Raw genomic sequence first — 18,863 nt, 5'->3', positions numbered from 1 at the left:
GAGACTGATTGCGACTGTTGATCGAGTCCACTTTGGTAGAGTTCTGCTAAGGCCTTGGGTATGCGCATATTACAATCGTCATTTGTTATATTTGCCTCCTTGTATGTGCGATAGCCGCTGTAGGTAATTGCGGCCGTCGTTCCCGGGCATGGGGCCGGGAAGGAAATCTCCACAGGTCACTTCGTGGAGATGTTCCATAAGTCATCGGGCCTGAACATTGCATGTAGGAGAATTGAACGGCTTGGGGTGACTTTGATGGAACAATATCGTCATACAGACCCAAAGGCGTGATCATTGTTGCAATAGTCACCAAGCCTAGAGTAGGTGGCCTCAGCAGAGTGAGGTGAGTAGTCCGATTTCGGGGTCGACTCCCTTGGTCACAGTCGAGTCTGCACGAAAGAATAGGGACCTACATAGAAGTGAGAGAGAGACAGTGTGTTTGCATGAAGATGACTTACCACACGGAACTCAAAAATTTGCGCTCCACCACTGACCAAGTGACCGCAGTGTGCCCATTCTTGGGAAGACCCACCAACACGATGATCAGAGCATTGAGGATGAGAAGTTGCGAAATAAAGACAACTGCAACAATGATACCGGACACATATCTGATCGTGAGAGATATCATTGTGTGCTCCTGGCGCAGTCGAACGGGACTTGTGAGAGACTGGGAGATATTACTGGAGTAGACACGGAAAGGGTATAGAAGAGAGACAACAACACTCAATGCAGGCAGAGAAAAAGAAATGCCTTTATCTTTGTCTCGGTCTAGAATACCATGCTGTCTGTTCCTGGGAAGAGCCTTTCCCACCTGCCATATGAGTCAAATAGGACACGTATTGGATTAAGGATTGGTGGACAGCATTGCCCATGTCTTTATATACGTTGCGCTGAGACCGACTTGGCTCATGTGGCACGAGGGCGCGAACAATCTGAATCGGAAAGTTCCATGATTTGCTGGAGGGAGGTTCTGGTAGGGATGAGCATGTCACTGTAGTGGTAAAGTTGAGGTGTATGCAGATGTCGACATTCAGTGATTGTATGACACCATTCCATAACGAATAAATTAGGGAGTGGAACAATGCAGTGTCATTAAACGTGGGCATGGAGAGTGATTGAATCTGGCCGTAGGAAGGAGGCTTGAACGCAGAGTAGAATAGAGGTCGAGCCCATAGGTCAGCGTCGAGGAGTGCCAAGACATCAGTAGTGCCAAGACCAGTTCCGGGCCAACCAAATCCCTCGTTGGTTGACATTTCGCCGAGTTCGATCCCCTATTTGTACCGTATTTTTCTCATAGGCCATTGGACCAAATGTCCAGACCCCAGGTTTGCTCTGGCCAGGGCATCACTCTAAAGCTTGAACTGGCTTGAACCGAGTACGTGATCTCCCGAACATATCTTGAATGGATCAAGAGCCTGATAAACATGAAACAGAATTTAGATAGTGTGATGTTGGAAGATCTGGCCTGCACGATTGTCCGTCTCATCGGAGTAAATAACAGAGCATCACCCTACAATAAACCCTATTTGGTTTAATACCTAAGTGCCCTTCTGCGTGACAATAGGTTACAGAACCTACCTCAAACTGGCACTCACAATGGACCATTGGGATGGATCAGAACCTTGGTGTACCCTTCGATTCTCTTGTCGAACTTGTCGTACGCCATCTCAGCATCCTCGATTCCAATCTCATGACTGACCACGAACGACGGCTTGGCCTTGCCAGCAATGATCAAGTCACGCAAATACCGATTGTACTGCTTGACATTGCATTGGCCTGTAGCGAGAGAAAGACCCTGGAAGGGGGGGGGAACAAACAGTTTTAGCCAAATGATATGTGTGCAATACGGCCGGGGCGATCCTGATCGTACCTTTTCAAATAACTTGCCAAAGCTCATGCTGATCATTCCCTTTCCGCTAGCCTCGTCCGGCGCACCAGGATCAGTTGGCACGTAGAGACCGGGAATTCCCAGTCCACCGCACGGTCTCGTTGCTCTGATCATGTTCTCCAGGACGATATTTGGTTGCTCCTTCTGGCCTCCAGTATCCACCGCCTGGTATCCCACCGCATCGACTGCCCTGTCCACCATGCCACCGTTCTTCTCCAAAATCTGGTCGACGGCATCCCCTTTGCTGAAATCAATGGGTGTGCATCCGATCTTCTCTGCCGCAGCCAACCGTTCAGGCACTCTGTCGACAACATAGACCCGACTTGCACCTCTCAGTGTTGCTGAATATGCCGCCATTAGGCCGACTGGTCCCGCACCCCAGACGGCAATAGTCTCGCCCGGTTTGAACCCGCTGAGTGATACTCCATGCCATCCCGTGGGGAAGATATCCGCCAGAAGAATAAAGTCACTCTCATGTTCTTTGCCTGGTGGCAGCTTCAGAGCGTTAAAGTCGGCATATGGAATGCGAATATACTGAGCCTGTCCTCCTGTTGTTGTCGTCAGATTGTTATTTAAATGAGAGACTCAGCCAGGTGATTTGTACCTCTGTAGGGGCCCATGGCGACATATCCGTAAGCCCCCCCGGCAAAACCTGGGTTGACACCCGTACAGAAGGCTGTTTTGCCCTCTTCACAGTTACGGCATCGACCGTCGGCCACGTTGAAAGGCATCACGACTCGATCACCTTTCTTCAGCAAAGTAACACCTGGACCAGCTTCCTCGACAATTCCCATATTCTCATGGCCTTCACCTGTCAGTATAGGGTTCTCGGGGCTTTGATGAATTGAGCCATACCAAAAGTGATACCGGCCTGGGCTCCGGTACGTCCTTCGTACTATGTGACATCAGTATGAGGCTCTGCTCATCACATTGGCATTCATTCGAGTTCTCACCATGTGCAAATCTGAACCACAAATGGCTATTCAAAATTTCATACCAGTTAGCCTATTTATGGGGGGGGCGGAGGAAGGGTCATCAATCCCGTTCTCTCTCACCAGCGGTCGTCACCTTTACAACGACGTCGTCAGGATGCTCGATTGTGGGCATCGGCACGTCATCCACCTTAACTTTGAAGGCCCCTTGATAATTCACCGCCTTCATGGTCGACAGGCCAGACCCGACGCGTACTTCTGTTGCAGACATGATTGCTGGTTGATCTTCCGAGAATATCTGGTAGGTCTATTCTCTCTCTTGACGACTATCCGATTTAAGCAATGCGAGATATGATTGGGCTGCTAGTACAAAGTGTCGGAAACCAAGAAGAAATAACGGCCAAACCCAACCCATACTTCAAGGCCAGGAATCGAGATTATATACGGCTCAACCACTCTGGCCCATGACCGGCAATCACACCATTTGCATAATCGTCCAAAGACCAAAATGCGGAGTTGCTGCCTTGTGACAATCGCGTTGTGTCTCACGGGTTGCCGGGTTTTCTTTTCCTCATCCCACAGGTCCCCGAGGCCAGTCAGTGACAGCCATTTCTCCCCATTTTTGCGGGGTACATGACATGATCATCAAAGACTTCGAACGCAGAGCGCAAACACGAGGGGGGTTAGAAAGAGTCCCAGGCCCACTGCAAAATGCAAACTTCATAAACGAGACTGTCGGCAGATCACTGGTCAGAGACCCCGTGGCCATGAGGATTTAGAAATCAACCTGCATCTCGTAAGACGTGAAAAGGTCCTTTCCGTGATACCGATCAATTGCCTACTCAGCTTTCTGCTATTTCGCCAAACCTAGCACAACCTGCTCGGCCAGGTTCAAGGCCGAAGCTTCTTACCATGTTCGGGAAAAACAGAGCGAACTGCAGGAATCGGATCAAAGGCGGGTTGTGAAATGCTCGCATTGGACTAGAAAGCTGTCGACATACATTGGCATAGGTTCCAGCTCAATAAAGGAGGTCGGTTAAGAGTATTCCCCCCTCTCCTCTTCTCCTTCCTTTCTTCCTCCTCCGACACCATGCCGAGCTTAATGACCTATGAACTCTTTGCCGAAAATAACGCCTCTGGTTGCATGCTGAGTCAGGTGACGTGCTGTGTCGTTTGGGTAAGGGGTATACATGACGGTGCATCTAGTGGTGGTGGTCGTAGATGATCTTGGAATCGTGCTTGAGATGGGTGTACGCGTGAATTCGTGCTTGGGCCAGGACTGCTAAGGGGCTGAAGCAAGTTGGGGGAGGTGCTGGTGCTCTCATACAAGTTCTGCGAAATGCGGTGATTCGGGCCTCTCTCCCGACGACTTGTCTTTTTCACACAGCCCTCACTTGTGTGCTGTGTGGCTTGTCACTGCTTGGTCACGTACCTCGTGGGGAACGTGAAATTTCGGTATGGTTTAGTGTAAGCCCAGTTTTTTTTTTTTTACAGACATTTACATGTCCATAGAATCATTGCCGTTTGCAAAGTTGAATTGTCCTTGAGGTTGGTTCGAACCCAGTGTGAAGCCAGTGGCATTCGCCTGTGGTGCCAATTCTTCAATATCAGCTCCAGCATCTTCTTCATCCGAGAAATATCGTTCGATGATGTTATATGCCTTCATGTAAATCTCCTCGTTGGCGTTATTCTGGCAGTCGTGAATCTTCTCCATCCCACCGGCTTCTTCAATGAACAGAGCATATCGGTTGACTTGTCCCTCTGGAGCTCGAGGATCGGCAGCCTCCTTATCCATTTCTCCGACCTTGAGAATGTTCTCCAATCCATCCAGAGCAACTTGAATAATCTTGTTGTCCGGGCATGCAAGCAAATCGCAGAGGGGTTTGATGCAGCCTTGAGAGACGAGGTATCGAATCTGGTCTGGCTTCTGAAGACCTCCGGAGGTGGCATTGGAGATGGCCCAGCAAGCTTCTTTTCGGGTCTTGAAATCTCCATTGGACAAAAGATGGATCAGAGGAGGAATGATATTGGCATCAATGACAGCTTGGATCTGAGTAGAGTTACCAGCCGTGATGTTTGAGATCGTCCAGCAAGCTTCTTTCCGGATACCATCTTTCTGTGAGCCGAGGAGAGACAGCAGAGCAGTCAGGGCTCCACAGTTAATGATGACCTGGGTCTGCACATCATCCCCAGTGACAATGTTGCCGACTGATCGGAGGGCGGGGGTTTGGACAGAGGTGGAAGCATGCATGAGGAGTTCGACCAGGCGGCGAGGAATGCCGGCTTCGATAACTGCTTGAATCTTGTCATTGGATCCATCGGAGAGGTAAGAGATTGCCCAGCAGGCATCGATGAGAACCTCATCATCAAGCATGTAGACGAGTTTGGACAGGACAGGGAGGGCAGGTTGAATCTGCGCATTGTTAGCGAAGAAATTTTTGGCGATATCAGGAGCAGACATACAGTATTCCAGTCTGGCTGGGGAGTCTTTCCACGACAGAAGTTGCTCAAAGTCCATGTCGCATTGCGAAGCATGCTCAACTTGCGGCCATCAGCGATCAGGTTGAGGAGAGGCTTTAAGGCCCCCTGGCTCAGGACATAGTCACGGCAAGCAGGGCTGTCACCAGCAATGTTGCCCAAAGCCCACACTGCCTGCTCACGGACATCTGGCTCATGGCTGCTCAAAAGTTCAACGAAGATAGGGACGGCCCCGGCCTCGATAACCACCTGTGTTTGAGCCGCCGATCCGGAAGCAATATTGGTCAAAGCCCAAGCGGCTTCAAATTGGACAAGGGTGTGAGGAGATCGAAGGAACTCCACGAAGCGACTGACGACACCGGTCTCGATGACTTTCTCAATAGGAGGGTTGCGCTCTTTGGACAGGAGTTTGCGAAATTTGGTGGTGGCTTGGATTTGGGCGTCGATTTGGTCCGAGAAGACTCCTTTGACCATCTCTGGCAATTCTGTGCTCAACTAGAGACATGATTAGCACACAATTCTCCAGCACAATAGCCTTTAGAACGTTACCTCGGTCTCAATGTTGCCCGCCTCGTCATCGCTGTCTGCTTCCGTGAGTCCACCGATCCCGATCTCTCCATTCCCACGTTGGACCCCTCTCCGCTTGGCCAGATTCTCTTCTCTCTTCTGACGACGAATCTCCACCTGTTGTTCCTCACGTCGGCGCCGCAGTTCATCGGGCTTGAAAGTGTTCTTTGCCTTGAACTGAGTGCGCCGATGTTCGGGGATGTATCTTTCCGCCATCTTTGGTGTTGATTTCGGGGCACACAAAACTCAGACGTCAGGGAGGTCTCTCTGGAAAGTTGCAAGTTTGTCCCAGACGATGATTTCGAGGACTAGGCAGGAGCAGTCGACAAGAGAATTTTTGGAAGGGCAGGCGGTCAGTGATGGAACTGCGCCAGGGTAGATAATGGGCAAATTGTAAACGAAGGTGCAAGTGATGGGACTGTTTTCGAGCACATGCCACTTTGCTTGGCACTGGTCACATGACCTCCGGTCGTGTCGCGATTGCTTTCAGGCTATCATCAACATTTCACGGTCACTGGCGACCTACACGCGGCCTCTCATTATTTAACTTCCTGGGTCTCCAAGGAGTATGAGGACGGCCTCGAACCTGATCAGACTTATCGGACTTGTACAAAGCTCAATTCAGGATCGCCTCGTAGCCCCGCTGAAAGACCGGAGTCAACAAGCCGACATGACATAATGGCGTATGCCCCCGTGCCGCGAAACTTCATTGATCTCGCAAACGCCATAGCAAAGAAACCAGAAGAACCTTACAATGTCATAGGAGTTTGCGTTGACTATCTCGATGCCACTAAGTCCAGGGGAACAGACTACACCATCAAATTCGTTCTTCACGATCCGGTCTGGAGTTGTGGCCAGGGGATGAGCTTCCGATTCTTTGCAAGACAAATCGATAAGCTTCCAGCAATTCGAAATCAGGGAGATATAGTCATCCTGCGGAACGTTAAAACCCACAGCAACAATGGTGAGGACTTCGGTATGTCCCACTCCACATCCACCTGGGTTGTCCTCCCATTCAACGAATTGGACAATCTGAGTTCCCCTGAGCACCTGAAGAGTAAGGCCAGATGGTTCGGAAAGGGAGATTCCACACGTTACCCACAGGCAGTCCTTCCGAATGAGGACGAGCTTAAATATGCCAGATGGATCGCGCGGCAGGAAGACCCGAATCGATGGGACAAATTGGCCGGAGCCACCAGGTTACAAATCGAAAGCACAATGAGACTTGGTGGCGGCGAGCCTCCTCCTCGAGCCACCAGATTCCGCTTGATCAAAGACCTCGAGAGACCTGCAAGCCACAGGGGTAAATATTGGGTAGAGCTCCTAGGAGAAGTGCGAAAAATTTACTCCAGCGACATGAATACCGAAATTTATGTGACGGACTACACTCACAATGACGAACTCTATGACTATCAATACAATGATAATGACAATGGGCGAGACGGGGATGAATTCGGCTACACCAAAGACGTGGGCACGAAGTGGCCTGGCCCTTGGGGTAAGATGACAATGACCGTTACGCTCTGGGATGCTCACTTTATATTCGCGAAGAGGCATGTTAAAGAGGGCAGTTTTGTCTATCTGCGTAATGTCGAGATCAAAATGGCCAGGGATGGGTCTAAATTAGAAGGACACTGTCGCGGAGATCGCAACGGCCCATCCCGCGTAAATGTTGCCCTGAGATTTTACCGCAAAGACGACAATGATGAGCAGATGAAGGCACTCGTGATGCGGAAGCGAGATTACGAGTCAAAGGCAAGAGCAGAGAACGTTCGGTTCACAAAGATTGCACAGGATATGAATAAGAGGCGAGCGGAGGAACCAACTGAATTGGAGGATATGCATAAGAACAAAAAGGCCAGAGCGAGAAACCGGAAGAAAGAGAGGAGGGCAAAGGCCGAGGCTGAACAATCGAGGGAGAACGGCGCAGCAGCGGAGGACAAGTCGTTAATGAAGTCCAATGTCAACATCCGATGCAATCGAATCGAGGTACCCTGTAAGCCGATTGTCGACATTCTTGACTCGGAGATTCTGGACCGCAATACCTCGAAGGGCAACCCTTTCAGACTTCCTTTCCAAAATTGCAGGTATAAGGGCCATGTCAGGGTCGTGGATTTCTTCCCAGACAACATCGCCGACTTTGCCGTCCCTCGAAGAATCTCGGAATATGATGCGCTATCTGACGATGACGATGACGATGACGATGACTCTGATATTGATCTCATGCGAGACAATGGAGAAGACGTGAAATGGGAATGGCGGTTTTTTCTGCTTGTGGAAGATGCCAGGCCGCAGGCAGTTCGCGATGGAAGGCCTACACAGATGGAATTGCTTGTCGCAGACACGGATGGAGATTTCCTCCTGAATATGGAGGCTTGCAATTTGAGAGACGAGGGCAACGCACAAAAGCTGGCGACAGTGAAGGAGAAGCTGTTTCATCTCTGGGGTGACCTTCAGGAAAGGAAAGAGGAGTCTTGCACAGCCGAATCGCTGAGCGTAAAGCCCAATGCTAGGCCTTTCGAGTGCCTGATTAAGGAGTACGGTGTACCTGTCCGAAGCAGTCATGCACAATCGAGTGACAGCGTGATGTACGAGAGGCATTTCCGTTTATTCGGAACAACCATATAAATCACGAGTCTTTTGCAGCTCCCATTTCTACATGGTATCGTGTAACTTTCCATGAGGATGGTCAAGGGGGCGTTTCATAGGAAAATATCTCTCGACAAATGTTCACTCTCCAGGCGAGAGCGGTTCCAGCTCAGAGCTCAAGCACATGATTTCTCTCGTTGGATCGACGATTGACTTAGTGGTGGCGATGCAATATGTCGAGAGTTAACTGCGAGGGTTGAACCGATCTCAAAAGGGTTTGTGGCGTACGCTCATCTCCTCCGGGAATCCATTATAACAAAGCCAAGGCCTACACGAGAGCGGAGTAGCACTGTCGAAAAAGGATGTCGCTGATTTACACACCAATCGAGATGGGAGAACCAGATTTCGATGGTGGAGTGGAATGATTGCAGGAGTGTGACGGCCTTTCTTGACCTGAACGTGTCATTTCGTGACGGTCGGGGTCTCAACTCTGCAGAGTCAAGTGGATTCAAGTGGTCCAGCACAACCACGCAGTTACCTGCCAGGAGATCCACCACTATCTTTGCTCAAAGAGGCGATCTAACTCGAGGGTCAGCTCCCCCAACAACCTTTCTTTGCCGAATCGGGCAATCCAGTTGCAACCATGAAACCAGACTGCATTTGCCACAATATTACCTTGATCAGAAATCCCAGGAAGTAGAATAGAGCAGTGCCTGGCGAAAGACGGAATTTGACATAGGCCAGAGATGTTTGGAAAGTAAGGGACGGATTCAACAGAAAGGCTCTTTATAGTCGATGGAATCACTGCTAGAGGGAGCTTGTTAAGTTCGTTGTCTCTTCAAGCAAAGGCATGGGCAATTGTTAAGGTACACCTCGTACGCCATTTGCCAGTCTCAAGCCACCACAAGATTTCCCAACAAAAACTGCAAAGGTTAAATACGAGAAATCAATCTCACCGTAAACCCGATATTGTGCGGCGGCTCCGATCCGCTTTTGGGTGTGATTTCTGTTACATTAGGACATTTTGCATTAGTAGTTGCAATGAGCATGTGGAGAGGTCCGCATTGCGATTCCTCTTTCAATGTGGCACACTGGGAAACTGCAATAGCACATGTAGTTCTCTGGGACTAGTCTATGGTTTCGGTCTGGAGCACTGTCCTTAAGATATGCTTTTCCCATTGCGGAAACGGACCAGTCCATGGGTTTCAAATGCCGTTCTCCGAAAACATTTGCCAATATCATTACGAAAGAACCCGCCAAAGAGGCGAATGAACAAGGCTGGGCCCGGGCCCCCTTCGGCGCAATTGTACGGTTTCATTGCCCGTCCGGAACGCCAGGCCGACTCTGCGTACATTGATCCCCCTTTTGATAACGATCACACTAGGAAAGACGTCGCACAAGGTGGGGCTTCATTCGAACAGGTTACGCTTGTATTAGCACACCGGGACTTGTCAGCGTCCATTGCCGTGCCCAGCCTTGTGCAAATCGAGAATTTATAAGTACAATATGGCCTCATGGTCAGATGCAGTGGGCGTACAAGTTTGACCTTTGAGTGGATTGACACTGATTTCGGACCCGCGGAGATTGGGATAAGGCGATAGCGATGAGGCCGTCGCCTCAGTTTCGTCATCGTTGTGGTCATCCGTCCTGCACGTGCAGTGATTGCAGTCGTAGAAATACTAATCGCGAGGCGCAATCGTTGTGGGTTTTGAAGTGGCTCTTGTTGAAACAGACGCGGATCAGTTGCTTACACACATAGCCAACCGCCTTACGGAGACCCGTAGTGGTTTTCATGGATTGTGGCCATTGCTGGAGGCTTAGGCAAGGGATTTAAACTCACTTGCACGGGGTCCGTGGAAATCCTGGGGACTGATCGCCTATTCTGCAAGTGGCTGGTGATAGATATCATCCGTTTGATCTTGCCACAGCAAAGGAATGTCAATTTCAATTGCTGTGCTATATTCCATTCAAGCGTGGCCAAACGTCTCAGATATTCGGTGATCTGCACGAAATTTAGCCAATGCAGCGCTCGGCTATCACTGATGAATCTGAGTGACGAAACTGGATTGAATGCTGCAGATTACCCTTTCTCCCAAGTCATGGGAATCGGCTCCGCAGAACCATCCTGGTATTCATCAATGATGGTAAGTTGCGGCTGCGTCGCCAATGTCGAGGCGTCACGTCGACGACTAGGATGGTAGAATATTTCTCCCCCTTGCAAATGCAAGCTATCGGCGTATGCGATGTTTGTTCCATTTTGTGGTGCAGCTAGCCAATAAATGATCAAATACAGGATCTGGGATACTAGGAGCGGCCTTCCTTTGGCGTGAAATGAAGTTGTTTCCTTTTTTTTATTTTTTTTTTTTAAATTTCGAACGGACGCTGGAGAGACAAGACGGCTCAGAAAGCTAGCCTGCCTCATGGAGGCAGAGGCTGAAGGGATGGGTCAGGTGCACACTTCCACAAGTCTGGTCCAGGTTACGCTATTTGCAATTGTGTCGGTAACTTTGCGACTTTCACACCCCCCATATCCTACTTCGATCAGGTACTACGATAGGAAAACGTGTTGGCCTCGTGGTGTTCTGTGAATCTCATAGGACAACACTACCGAGCCAGGGATCCAGATCGTATTCAAACTTTGTCCAGGAATATACTTCCAACCCGTTCCGTCAGGGAGTCCTCGAGGCTGAAAAATATATTCACCAATCCAAACAAAGGGATGGAGTACTCTCTGACCGCCTAAGAACGCGTGAACATTCGTGTATCCGGAAGGAAGCGATGGTTGGGGATTGTCTATCGACTCGGATCATCACATTCATTCTGGCGCTACTCGCATTCCGCAGGCTCCCAACCCAGTCCCTCGTTGCCAGAGAATGGATACGCGGCAATTATCAGTGCGCCGCGTGGATATGACACCAAGTCCTTCTGGAGGAAGCGACGAGAGCGTTTAATCCAGAAGCCGTTAGGCCCTTGATGACCCTGGGGCAAGGATAAGACCGGCCCATTGTGGGGATGGCTTCTCGTCGAACTCTGCCGATTGCAAAATATCATGGATCGTGACCCGTCCCATGACCACCCCCAGATCTGCATTCAGTTATGGAATAGCACGGACACTCGGACCACCCATCTCACCAGGAGGCTGTGTTTGATAAACTTCGACCTGTGATTCTTCACACAGAGAGTTTTCGGAGCTCGCCCAGAATGTAGACAAGTTTGACTTTGGATTAGCATCCTGTTGAGGTATTGGCGGCCAAAAGATCGTTCTCAGGCTCTTCAAGCCTACTCGTACTGGTGTCTGGTGTAGAAGCTTTCAATCAATCCTTCGCCTGGCTATGGAAATTTCAAGATCAGATGAAAGGTAATTTCGACAGGTCGACAGGTTCTCTGACGATCTAACCTAAAAGGGGTCGAACTGCCATCCGGAGTTTATTCTACATATCAATAGCCTCTATGGTGGTATAAGTAGATGCGCAAGTTGACAGGGTCTGGCCTAAACTTAGGTAGGAGATGACCGGGCCATTGTGGTTTCAGCGTCTTGTTTAGTGAGTTTTTTTTTTTTTTGGAGTTGAGAATGTGAACATAACCCTGGTTGACCAGAGAAGAATGGTTGGCGGGAGCAGTTGTGCGACAAGCGAGCGACAAATAGGTAGTATCAAAATTTGGAAACGAGCCCGTCGCTGTGGGCACACAAGGATTTGTTTAGGTTCGAGCTCGGGCCCAGTGGCGCCGGGGGTTGGAACGGGCGGGACCTAAGAGTACGAAGATTGTGGTTGGTGACAATGGGTGTTGCTCGGACGCAGAGGACAATGAGCGCTTGGGGGGTTACCTCGACAGACGTACAGGATTTCGCAAAAGACATTCCCGGGAAGCTGACCCTTGAAGGCTCCTTGACATTAGCAAGACGTGGCACGCGAGGAAAAATGGGCATCGCTTAGTCTTTCGACAAGCTCGGGGGCCACCTGGCGGCAGTTACAGACTATGTAACAGATTGACAAATCTGACAGAAAAACAGACAGCGCCAGCGTTGATCTCAGCACCCTGGAGATGAAATGCATAAGTGGGTGGTCTGGGGATGGCTTCGGGATTGCTAGGGGCTCCCTGAAGGGATTTGGAGAAATTAGGCTTGAGGGCCCTGTTGTGCCGCCCGATGCTGGTTGGTCAATGCCTCTGGAGATATAATCCAGAGTACTCGAAATTATGCAGTGACCTCTGGATGCGGCGTTCTGCAGTGCAGGCAGGATGCCGCTAAAGCATGAGCTGGAAGGAAAAGTCGCTCATACGAACTATACAATACAGGATCAAGAGATGCAGGATTGTTTCTGTTCCGGTTCTGCTTCCAGACATTGGCAGGAAACGAACGCGAAGAACTGCGACAGTGAGTGGCGGAGCAAGCGCAGTCTCCAGTCCCCGGTCTTCTATCTCCAAGCTCCAGATGGTATGCGACGCAGAGGTCTAGGTACTGAGATGCACGAGTTTACCTGTTGAAATACTTATGAATTGATAGAACGGCTTGCTTCCTGGCATTAATAATGATGCTGGAGGGGTCGTATCTCTTTCAGTATCCCCTCTGGGTGTAGATGTACATATGATAGCAGGCTGTCAGACAAACAGTCCCAAGTGACCTTGTACCTTGGCCAGGTGGGCAGAGCCGTCGTAACTAGCTAACAATTAGCCGTGCCTGTATATACTACGAAGGGTGGTACGGCGTGTCGGCATCCTTCAGAATGGTGTTATCCGACTGGTCTTTCACTAGGCTGCACCCTCCTGTCCTTTTTATCAGTCGTTGTGCACCGCTTGAAATTGTACTATCGGTTAGCTCTGCGGCAGGAGTCCGCCGCGAACACTGGAAAGCAGACTTTGGGCATCCCGTCACGAGAGGGCTCTGCGGTATTGCCTTTAGCTCGCCATTAGCCACCAAAACCACGTCCCCAGTCTGGCCCTCTCCAGTCTCCAGTCTCCAGTCTCCGTTCTCCAACCCACCCATGAATCGACTAGTTACGGTAGTAGTTAGCTGCAGCCCCAGGTTCCTCGGAAAAAACTCCTTCCACCGTCCAACTCTTCGCCCACACCAACCCCATCCTCACCCGGATCCTTTTTTGCCATCATCTCAGTCATACCGTCGATTGAATATTCTCCGGCCGTTTTCCTTTTCTTTTTGTGTTTCTACTGCGAGGGAACCAAACTGTCTATTTCCGTACCATCGTTACTCTGCATCCGCCGTCGCATCCTTCGGCATTGAATGATTTTTCATCGGTCCATTCCGGTCCACCTCGCCTCCTCCCCTCATGTTGCCGATTCCTACCCCAGAAACACGCCCACACCGAGAGAGATCCTCGGCCGTACTACCGTACCGTTCTTTCGTCCATTGACATCTTTTCGAGACGGCTGCCATTTGGTCAACTTGGGGTTCTAGAACTAACAGTTTCCTGCCTGGAAGGGAGCTTTACCAATCCTGTGGTTTCTCGTACAGATACCCTGCAGATTCGAACTCTGTGCCGCCGCCAACCACAATTGACGCCCACACACCTGTGACGTTCAAAACTCTGAAGGGGCTTGTCTTGCTTTGCCCGTCTGCTCTCTGTCCTCAGGGACCTACTTTCTTCCTCGGCCGTTCACACTGCACACCTTTATGCAATCCTGTCAGCCTTTCTATGCTTGCTCTGGTGAGTTTCTAGGCCTGTATTGTTGTAGCTTCCTTGGTAGTTGGACTCTGTCTTGTTCAATTGTCGTTGGTAAAACTAAACTTGTCCAGGAACAAAGATTTTGAGTCACTTTGGTGTACATGACGGTCTCTTCTTCGAGCAAAATTCCCTAGTCACGACCTTCTTCACCGATCCTGTGTATTGTTTTCTCGTTTCCCTCTGAAACCACAATCCTGAACTACCCGGATTTCGGCTTCAGGGACCCTCCAATTCGCAAGAATCCTCGACGAACTCATTGTTCTTCACCGGTCACGAGCATTCACTCATTGGTTGTGCGCCTGGGATTGTATGGTGTACTGATATCCCACGAGGCTTGGCTTGGGAGGCAATTCAAGAATACCACATCGGACTCTACGGGTTCGAGCATACCGTCAGATGCACGGTGCAAGCTTAGCGCATGCTCTCCCGTCAATCTGTTACCCGGTAAATAAATTCTTGGGTGGTTGAAGAGACCAGGACGTTGCAAGAGCTTGGTGTCAATCGGAGCACAGATCAAGATCGCATCACTTTGGAGCCTGGAGGTTGATGGCTGCCCTAGTAGAGGACAACTCAGCCATTGTCGGCATCACGGGAATGGCTTCTCCTAGTGAGATGATGGATAGCGCTGGAACTGAAGCTGGTAAGTTGAACCGACACCTTTTTTTTTTTTTTTTTCCAATTCTTAGACTCATCTTCTTCTTAGCCAGCAAACCTCCGTCAATCAATGATTCGACGACTCCCAATGTCACCTCAAACCCAACATTTCCTCCCCCCAAAACAGACAAACCTCGGCCTCATGTGTGCATTACGTGTATGCGCTCCTTTGCTCGCCTGGAGCATTTGAAACGACATGAACGATCTCACACAAAGGAGAAACCATTCGAATGTCCTGAATGTACGCGCTGCTTCGCCAGGCGCGACCTACTTCTACGGCACCAACAGAAACTCCACTCATCTACCACCCCATCATCACGGCCCCGCGCCGGACGGCGAGAAAGTGCCGCAGTAGTTGCAAATGGCCGTGTCCGGAAGAATTCTACCACAAATGGGGCCACGACAATGAGACCCCGGGCAAACACTCTCAGTCACGTGGATTCTGCAACTATCGGAATGCTTGCAAATTCAGTTGGGAACTTTGGTCGTCAGTTCGGGCCTAGCCATAATCACCACAATGGCATGAGCTTGCCGGCAGGATCTCAAGGGCATCATTACCGTGGAGCGTCTACCAACCATCAATCCTTCAGCCTGCCAAAACTAGAAACCCATGGACTGCCTCTTGATCTCTCAAGTGGCTTGCGTACTGCGCCGCCTTATGGAGGTTTTGGTGCCGAATTCGGCGTGGGCTTTGGACCAGACCAGGCCGATACGATCAACCCTCATGCACTGCACATGACTGGTCTACAAGGGTTTGGAATAGAGCCTTCAGGCTCACCATTTCAACAAGTGTTTGCCGGAATGACAGCGTCTCAAGTTATGGCTGATGAAGATGCTAGCTTCGACTGGATGACACAGGGCTTCGAAAATCAAATGTCCTTTGCTCAGGCGAATGAAAATGCCATTGATGACTCCTCGCCATCGGCTATGAGTACAAACAGCCCCGCCGGGATAAATGACATGACAGCCGAACCCAGCCTTGCCACTCTGCAGCGCACTGCAGTCACGACTGCCAATATGTGGCCCAATAGCGGTACGAGCCAAGCACCAATGGTGAACAGTCCCGTCAGCATGGATCTGATGTCCAATTTCAGCGAAATGGTTAATGCGCCGATTGGCACAGTATCACCAAAATCATTACTGGCTCAAGGAGGCTCTCTAGACATGAGTCTCCCCACGCCGCCGGATTTGAATCCTATGGATCCTTCTGCCATGCAAGCAAACATGCAGTTCGCCGGTTTCCAATTGCCACTGAGCAGGGATGGCCCGGCTTCGACAACATCTACTACCTCAATGGATAGCAGTCTGCGTCAAAGTTCCGCCACCACAGTATCCTCAGATTTGGTCAGCGATCATATTCGAAGCGTTTTGATTGCGGGTCTGTCCAAAAACACTGGCTTCGGACAACGTAAGTATTCTCAGCCGGTGATTAGTTCACCATTATCACCTAGTGCAGCTTCTCGCCCGAAAGGTTTCAACGTGAATACTTTCCCAAGCACGCATGAGTTGCAACGTTACGTGACAGCATACATCAGATACTTCCATCCTCATCTCCCGTTTCTTCACATTCCTTCACTCAACTTCGAGTCCCCAGATTACACAACTCCTATCAGACTTGTATCTGGTCAATCCCAATTTGGTCATGCCACCGTCGCTGGAGGAGGCAGCTGCTTGATCTTGTCCATTGCCGCCATTGGCGCTTTGTATGAACACGAGGTTGCTCAATCAAAAGACCTCTTCGAGTGTGCCAAACGTCTCATCAGCAGCTATCTCGAGGAACGTCGCAAGGCTAACATGACCAAGACGCAATTTGCGCCACGACATTCGACAGAGCGAGAGGACACACCACTTTGGCTGGTCCAGGCGATGCTGTTGAACGTGATCTACGGTCACAACTGTGGTGACAAAACAGCAGCCGAGCTCGCAAGCAATCATTGTGCGGCCTTGGTTAGCCTTGCTCGCGGTGCTGAACTGGCACGACCTGCCCCGGGACACACCGGAAACGGCCATAGCAATTCCTCTGTCAATGTTCAGATGAGTGGAATGTCGAACACCGGTTGGGGTACAATGATCAATGAGATGGACGATTCTGATTGGTATGAATGGAAGATCATGGAGGAACGCAAGCGCACTTTGTATGCAGTTTTCATCCTTTCAAGCATGCTTGTGACCGCGTACAATCACCCTCCGGCACTCACCAATTCCGAAATTCGATTAAATCTGCCCTGCGACGAAGAATTATGGGCTGCTGAATCTGCACAGGCATGGAGAAATCTCGGAGGGACAGCAAGCGCCGAAACGAATTCAATCACGTTTGCTGAAGCGCTCACGCATCTTCTGATGGCTGCTCAACGGAAGAGGAGGCGGAACAGTACCGTTGTTTCCCTTGGAGCAGCCGTTGAGAATGAGCTCAGACCAAGTACATTTGGTTGCCTGATCCTCGTCAATGCCTTGCACAACTACATTTGGGAAACGCGACAACGTCATCTTGGACGTCAATGGACGACGAGCGAGACAGAGCAGATGCACGCTCACATTGAACCGGCACTTCGGGCCTGGCAAGCTGCTTGGGCTAGTAATCCTAGCCACAGCCTGGAGCGGCCAAATCCTTTTGGCGCTGGACCTCTGTCTGCTGACTGCATACCACTACTCGACCTTGCCTACGTTCGACTTTTCATCAATCTTGGAAGATCCAAGGAGGCCTTTTGGCAGCGTGACTACGATGCTATGGCGGAAGAGCTTGCAAAAGGCCCAGATGCAATGCAGGGTCAGGAAATGTCGAATAAAAACAGGGACAGCGCCTCTCCTGCGAGTAAGGCGGATAGCAAGAACACGGAAAATGTGTCCAATGACGAGACGCCACCAGAAACCCAAGCAGAACGCGAACGCGATAGCCGAGAGTCCCGTTCATCCCGGCGAGAACGGCATCTACGCAAGGCGGCATTTTACGCGGCGGATTCCCTATCCATGTCCGACAAACTGGGTCTCAGCTTTGCGGAGCATACGTCTCGAGAGCTGCCTACACAATCAGCAATGTGTGCGTTTGATTGCGCACAGGTACTTGCGGAGTGGATCACAACCGTACAGGAACGGGTTGGCAAGTACATTGGCGTGATTGGCCGAGACGAAATGAATCTGATGGAGGTTCCGGGTATTCTGCTCCTCGAAGACGAGGACCGCAAACTTATCCAGAAAGTTGATGAAGTTTTGGCAAGTGCCGAGCAAAAGATCGAATCTCGGGCAGGGTATGATATTACTGCGGCTCGAGAAGGCGGCTATGGCTGCAGAATTCTTGTTCTGACAGCATACCTACTCGAAAAGGATGCTGTATGGCCCGGTAAGTCATCTTTCTGTCCATGATCGTGACGCCTGCTGAGTAAAATCCTTAGTTTTCAAGCTCATGGCACGGTCACTCGAAACACAAGCAGGGCACATCAAAGACCGAGCGTTAGCCTCGGTCACGAACCCCTAACGACAATCGGCAGGACCTGATATTGACCTCTATGAAAGCCTTGAGGACGCTTATATCTTTTCTCTGTAGGCTGCATAAGTGCAGCATTGGTTGATACGTTTTAGTACGGCTCTGATCTCCAAAACACGGTACATATGATTTGACCAGGACATACGATTGCAATATACCCCCCAGATACGGAATCTAACATGCCAAAAATGACGGAGGTTATCGGCGATATCGGACTCTCCAAAAGTGTGGGATTTTGAATTCGTAGGAAGTTTCTTATGGGAACTATGGAACCAGGCAAGCGCCCTGCTAATGACGGGAGGTTTTGATTGAAGAGAAGTATATTTGCTGGCTAGCTGTAATGAATGGGATGGTGAAAGAGACGCATGAAGGGAAGAAAGAAAAGCGACAAGGATGACCAAGGTGGGCTTGCATTGATGATGCTTCACGATTGCAAGTTCATGTAGCTGTCCGGTCATAGAAAATGGGTATTGATGAGTTTGCTGGGTGTGGTATTGCCGCAAACCGGCGCTGGGGTGTTCAAATTGGTTAGCTGATCAAATATCATGAATCTGGGATTGGTCCGACGTATCGTGCTAGAGTCATGGGCGTTT

The 18,863-nt window shown here is 50.2% G+C and overlaps 5 protein-coding genes across 5 annotated transcripts; 2 read left to right on the top strand and 3 right to left on the bottom strand.

Moving 5' to 3' along the window:
* Positions 1–330: 330 nt before the first annotated feature.
* Positions 331–628, bottom strand: Z518_02988 (uncharacterized protein; the record flags this gene model as incomplete). The annotated part of the gene is made up of 2 exons (XM_013420014.1): positions 331–409; positions 459–628. 2 exons carry the CDS (start codon positions 626–628, stop codon positions 331–333), a joined length of 249 nt encoding a protein of 82 aa, XP_013275468.1.
* Positions 629–1,591: 963 nt separating this feature from the next.
* On the bottom strand, positions 1,592–3,091 carry Z518_02987 (uncharacterized protein; the record flags this gene model as incomplete). Its single annotated transcript, XM_013420013.1, has 6 exons — positions 1,592–1,795; positions 1,871–2,436; positions 2,493–2,693; positions 2,744–2,783; positions 2,842–2,867; positions 2,944–3,091. 6 exons carry the CDS (start codon positions 3,089–3,091, stop codon positions 1,592–1,594), a joined length of 1,185 nt encoding a protein of 394 aa, XP_013275467.1.
* Positions 3,092–4,318: 1,227 nt separating this feature from the next.
* Positions 4,319–6,081, bottom strand: Z518_02986 (uncharacterized protein; the record flags this gene model as incomplete). The annotated part of the gene is made up of 3 exons (XM_013420012.1): positions 4,319–5,233; positions 5,284–5,793; positions 5,848–6,081. 3 exons carry the CDS (start codon positions 6,079–6,081, stop codon positions 4,319–4,321), a joined length of 1,659 nt encoding a protein of 552 aa, XP_013275466.1.
* Positions 6,082–6,543: 462 nt separating this feature from the next.
* Positions 6,544–8,493, top strand: Z518_02985 (uncharacterized protein; the record flags this gene model as incomplete). The annotated part of the gene is made up of 1 exon (XM_013420011.1): positions 6,544–8,493. The coding sequence occupies one exon, from the start codon at positions 6,544–6,546 to the stop codon at positions 8,491–8,493; it is 1,950 nt and encodes a 649-aa protein (XP_013275465.1).
* Positions 8,494–14,729: 6,236 nt separating this feature from the next.
* On the top strand, positions 14,730–18,261 carry Z518_02984 (uncharacterized protein; the record flags this gene model as incomplete). The annotated part of the gene is made up of 3 exons (XM_013420010.1): positions 14,730–14,775; positions 14,839–18,126; positions 18,179–18,261. The coding sequence occupies 3 exons, from the start codon at positions 14,730–14,732 to the stop codon at positions 18,259–18,261; spliced, it is 3,417 nt and encodes a 1,138-aa protein (XP_013275464.1).
* Positions 18,262–18,863: the final 602 nt, after the last annotated feature.

This window comes from Rhinocladiella mackenziei, assembly GCF_000835555.1.
Source record: "Rhinocladiella mackenziei CBS 650.93 unplaced genomic scaffold supercont1.2, whole genome shotgun sequence".
NCBI lineage: Eukaryota > Fungi > Ascomycota > Eurotiomycetes > Chaetothyriales > Herpotrichiellaceae > Rhinocladiella > Rhinocladiella mackenziei.
Note: the sequence above shows the minus strand (reverse complement) of the source record. Positions and strands in the feature narration are given on the sequence as shown.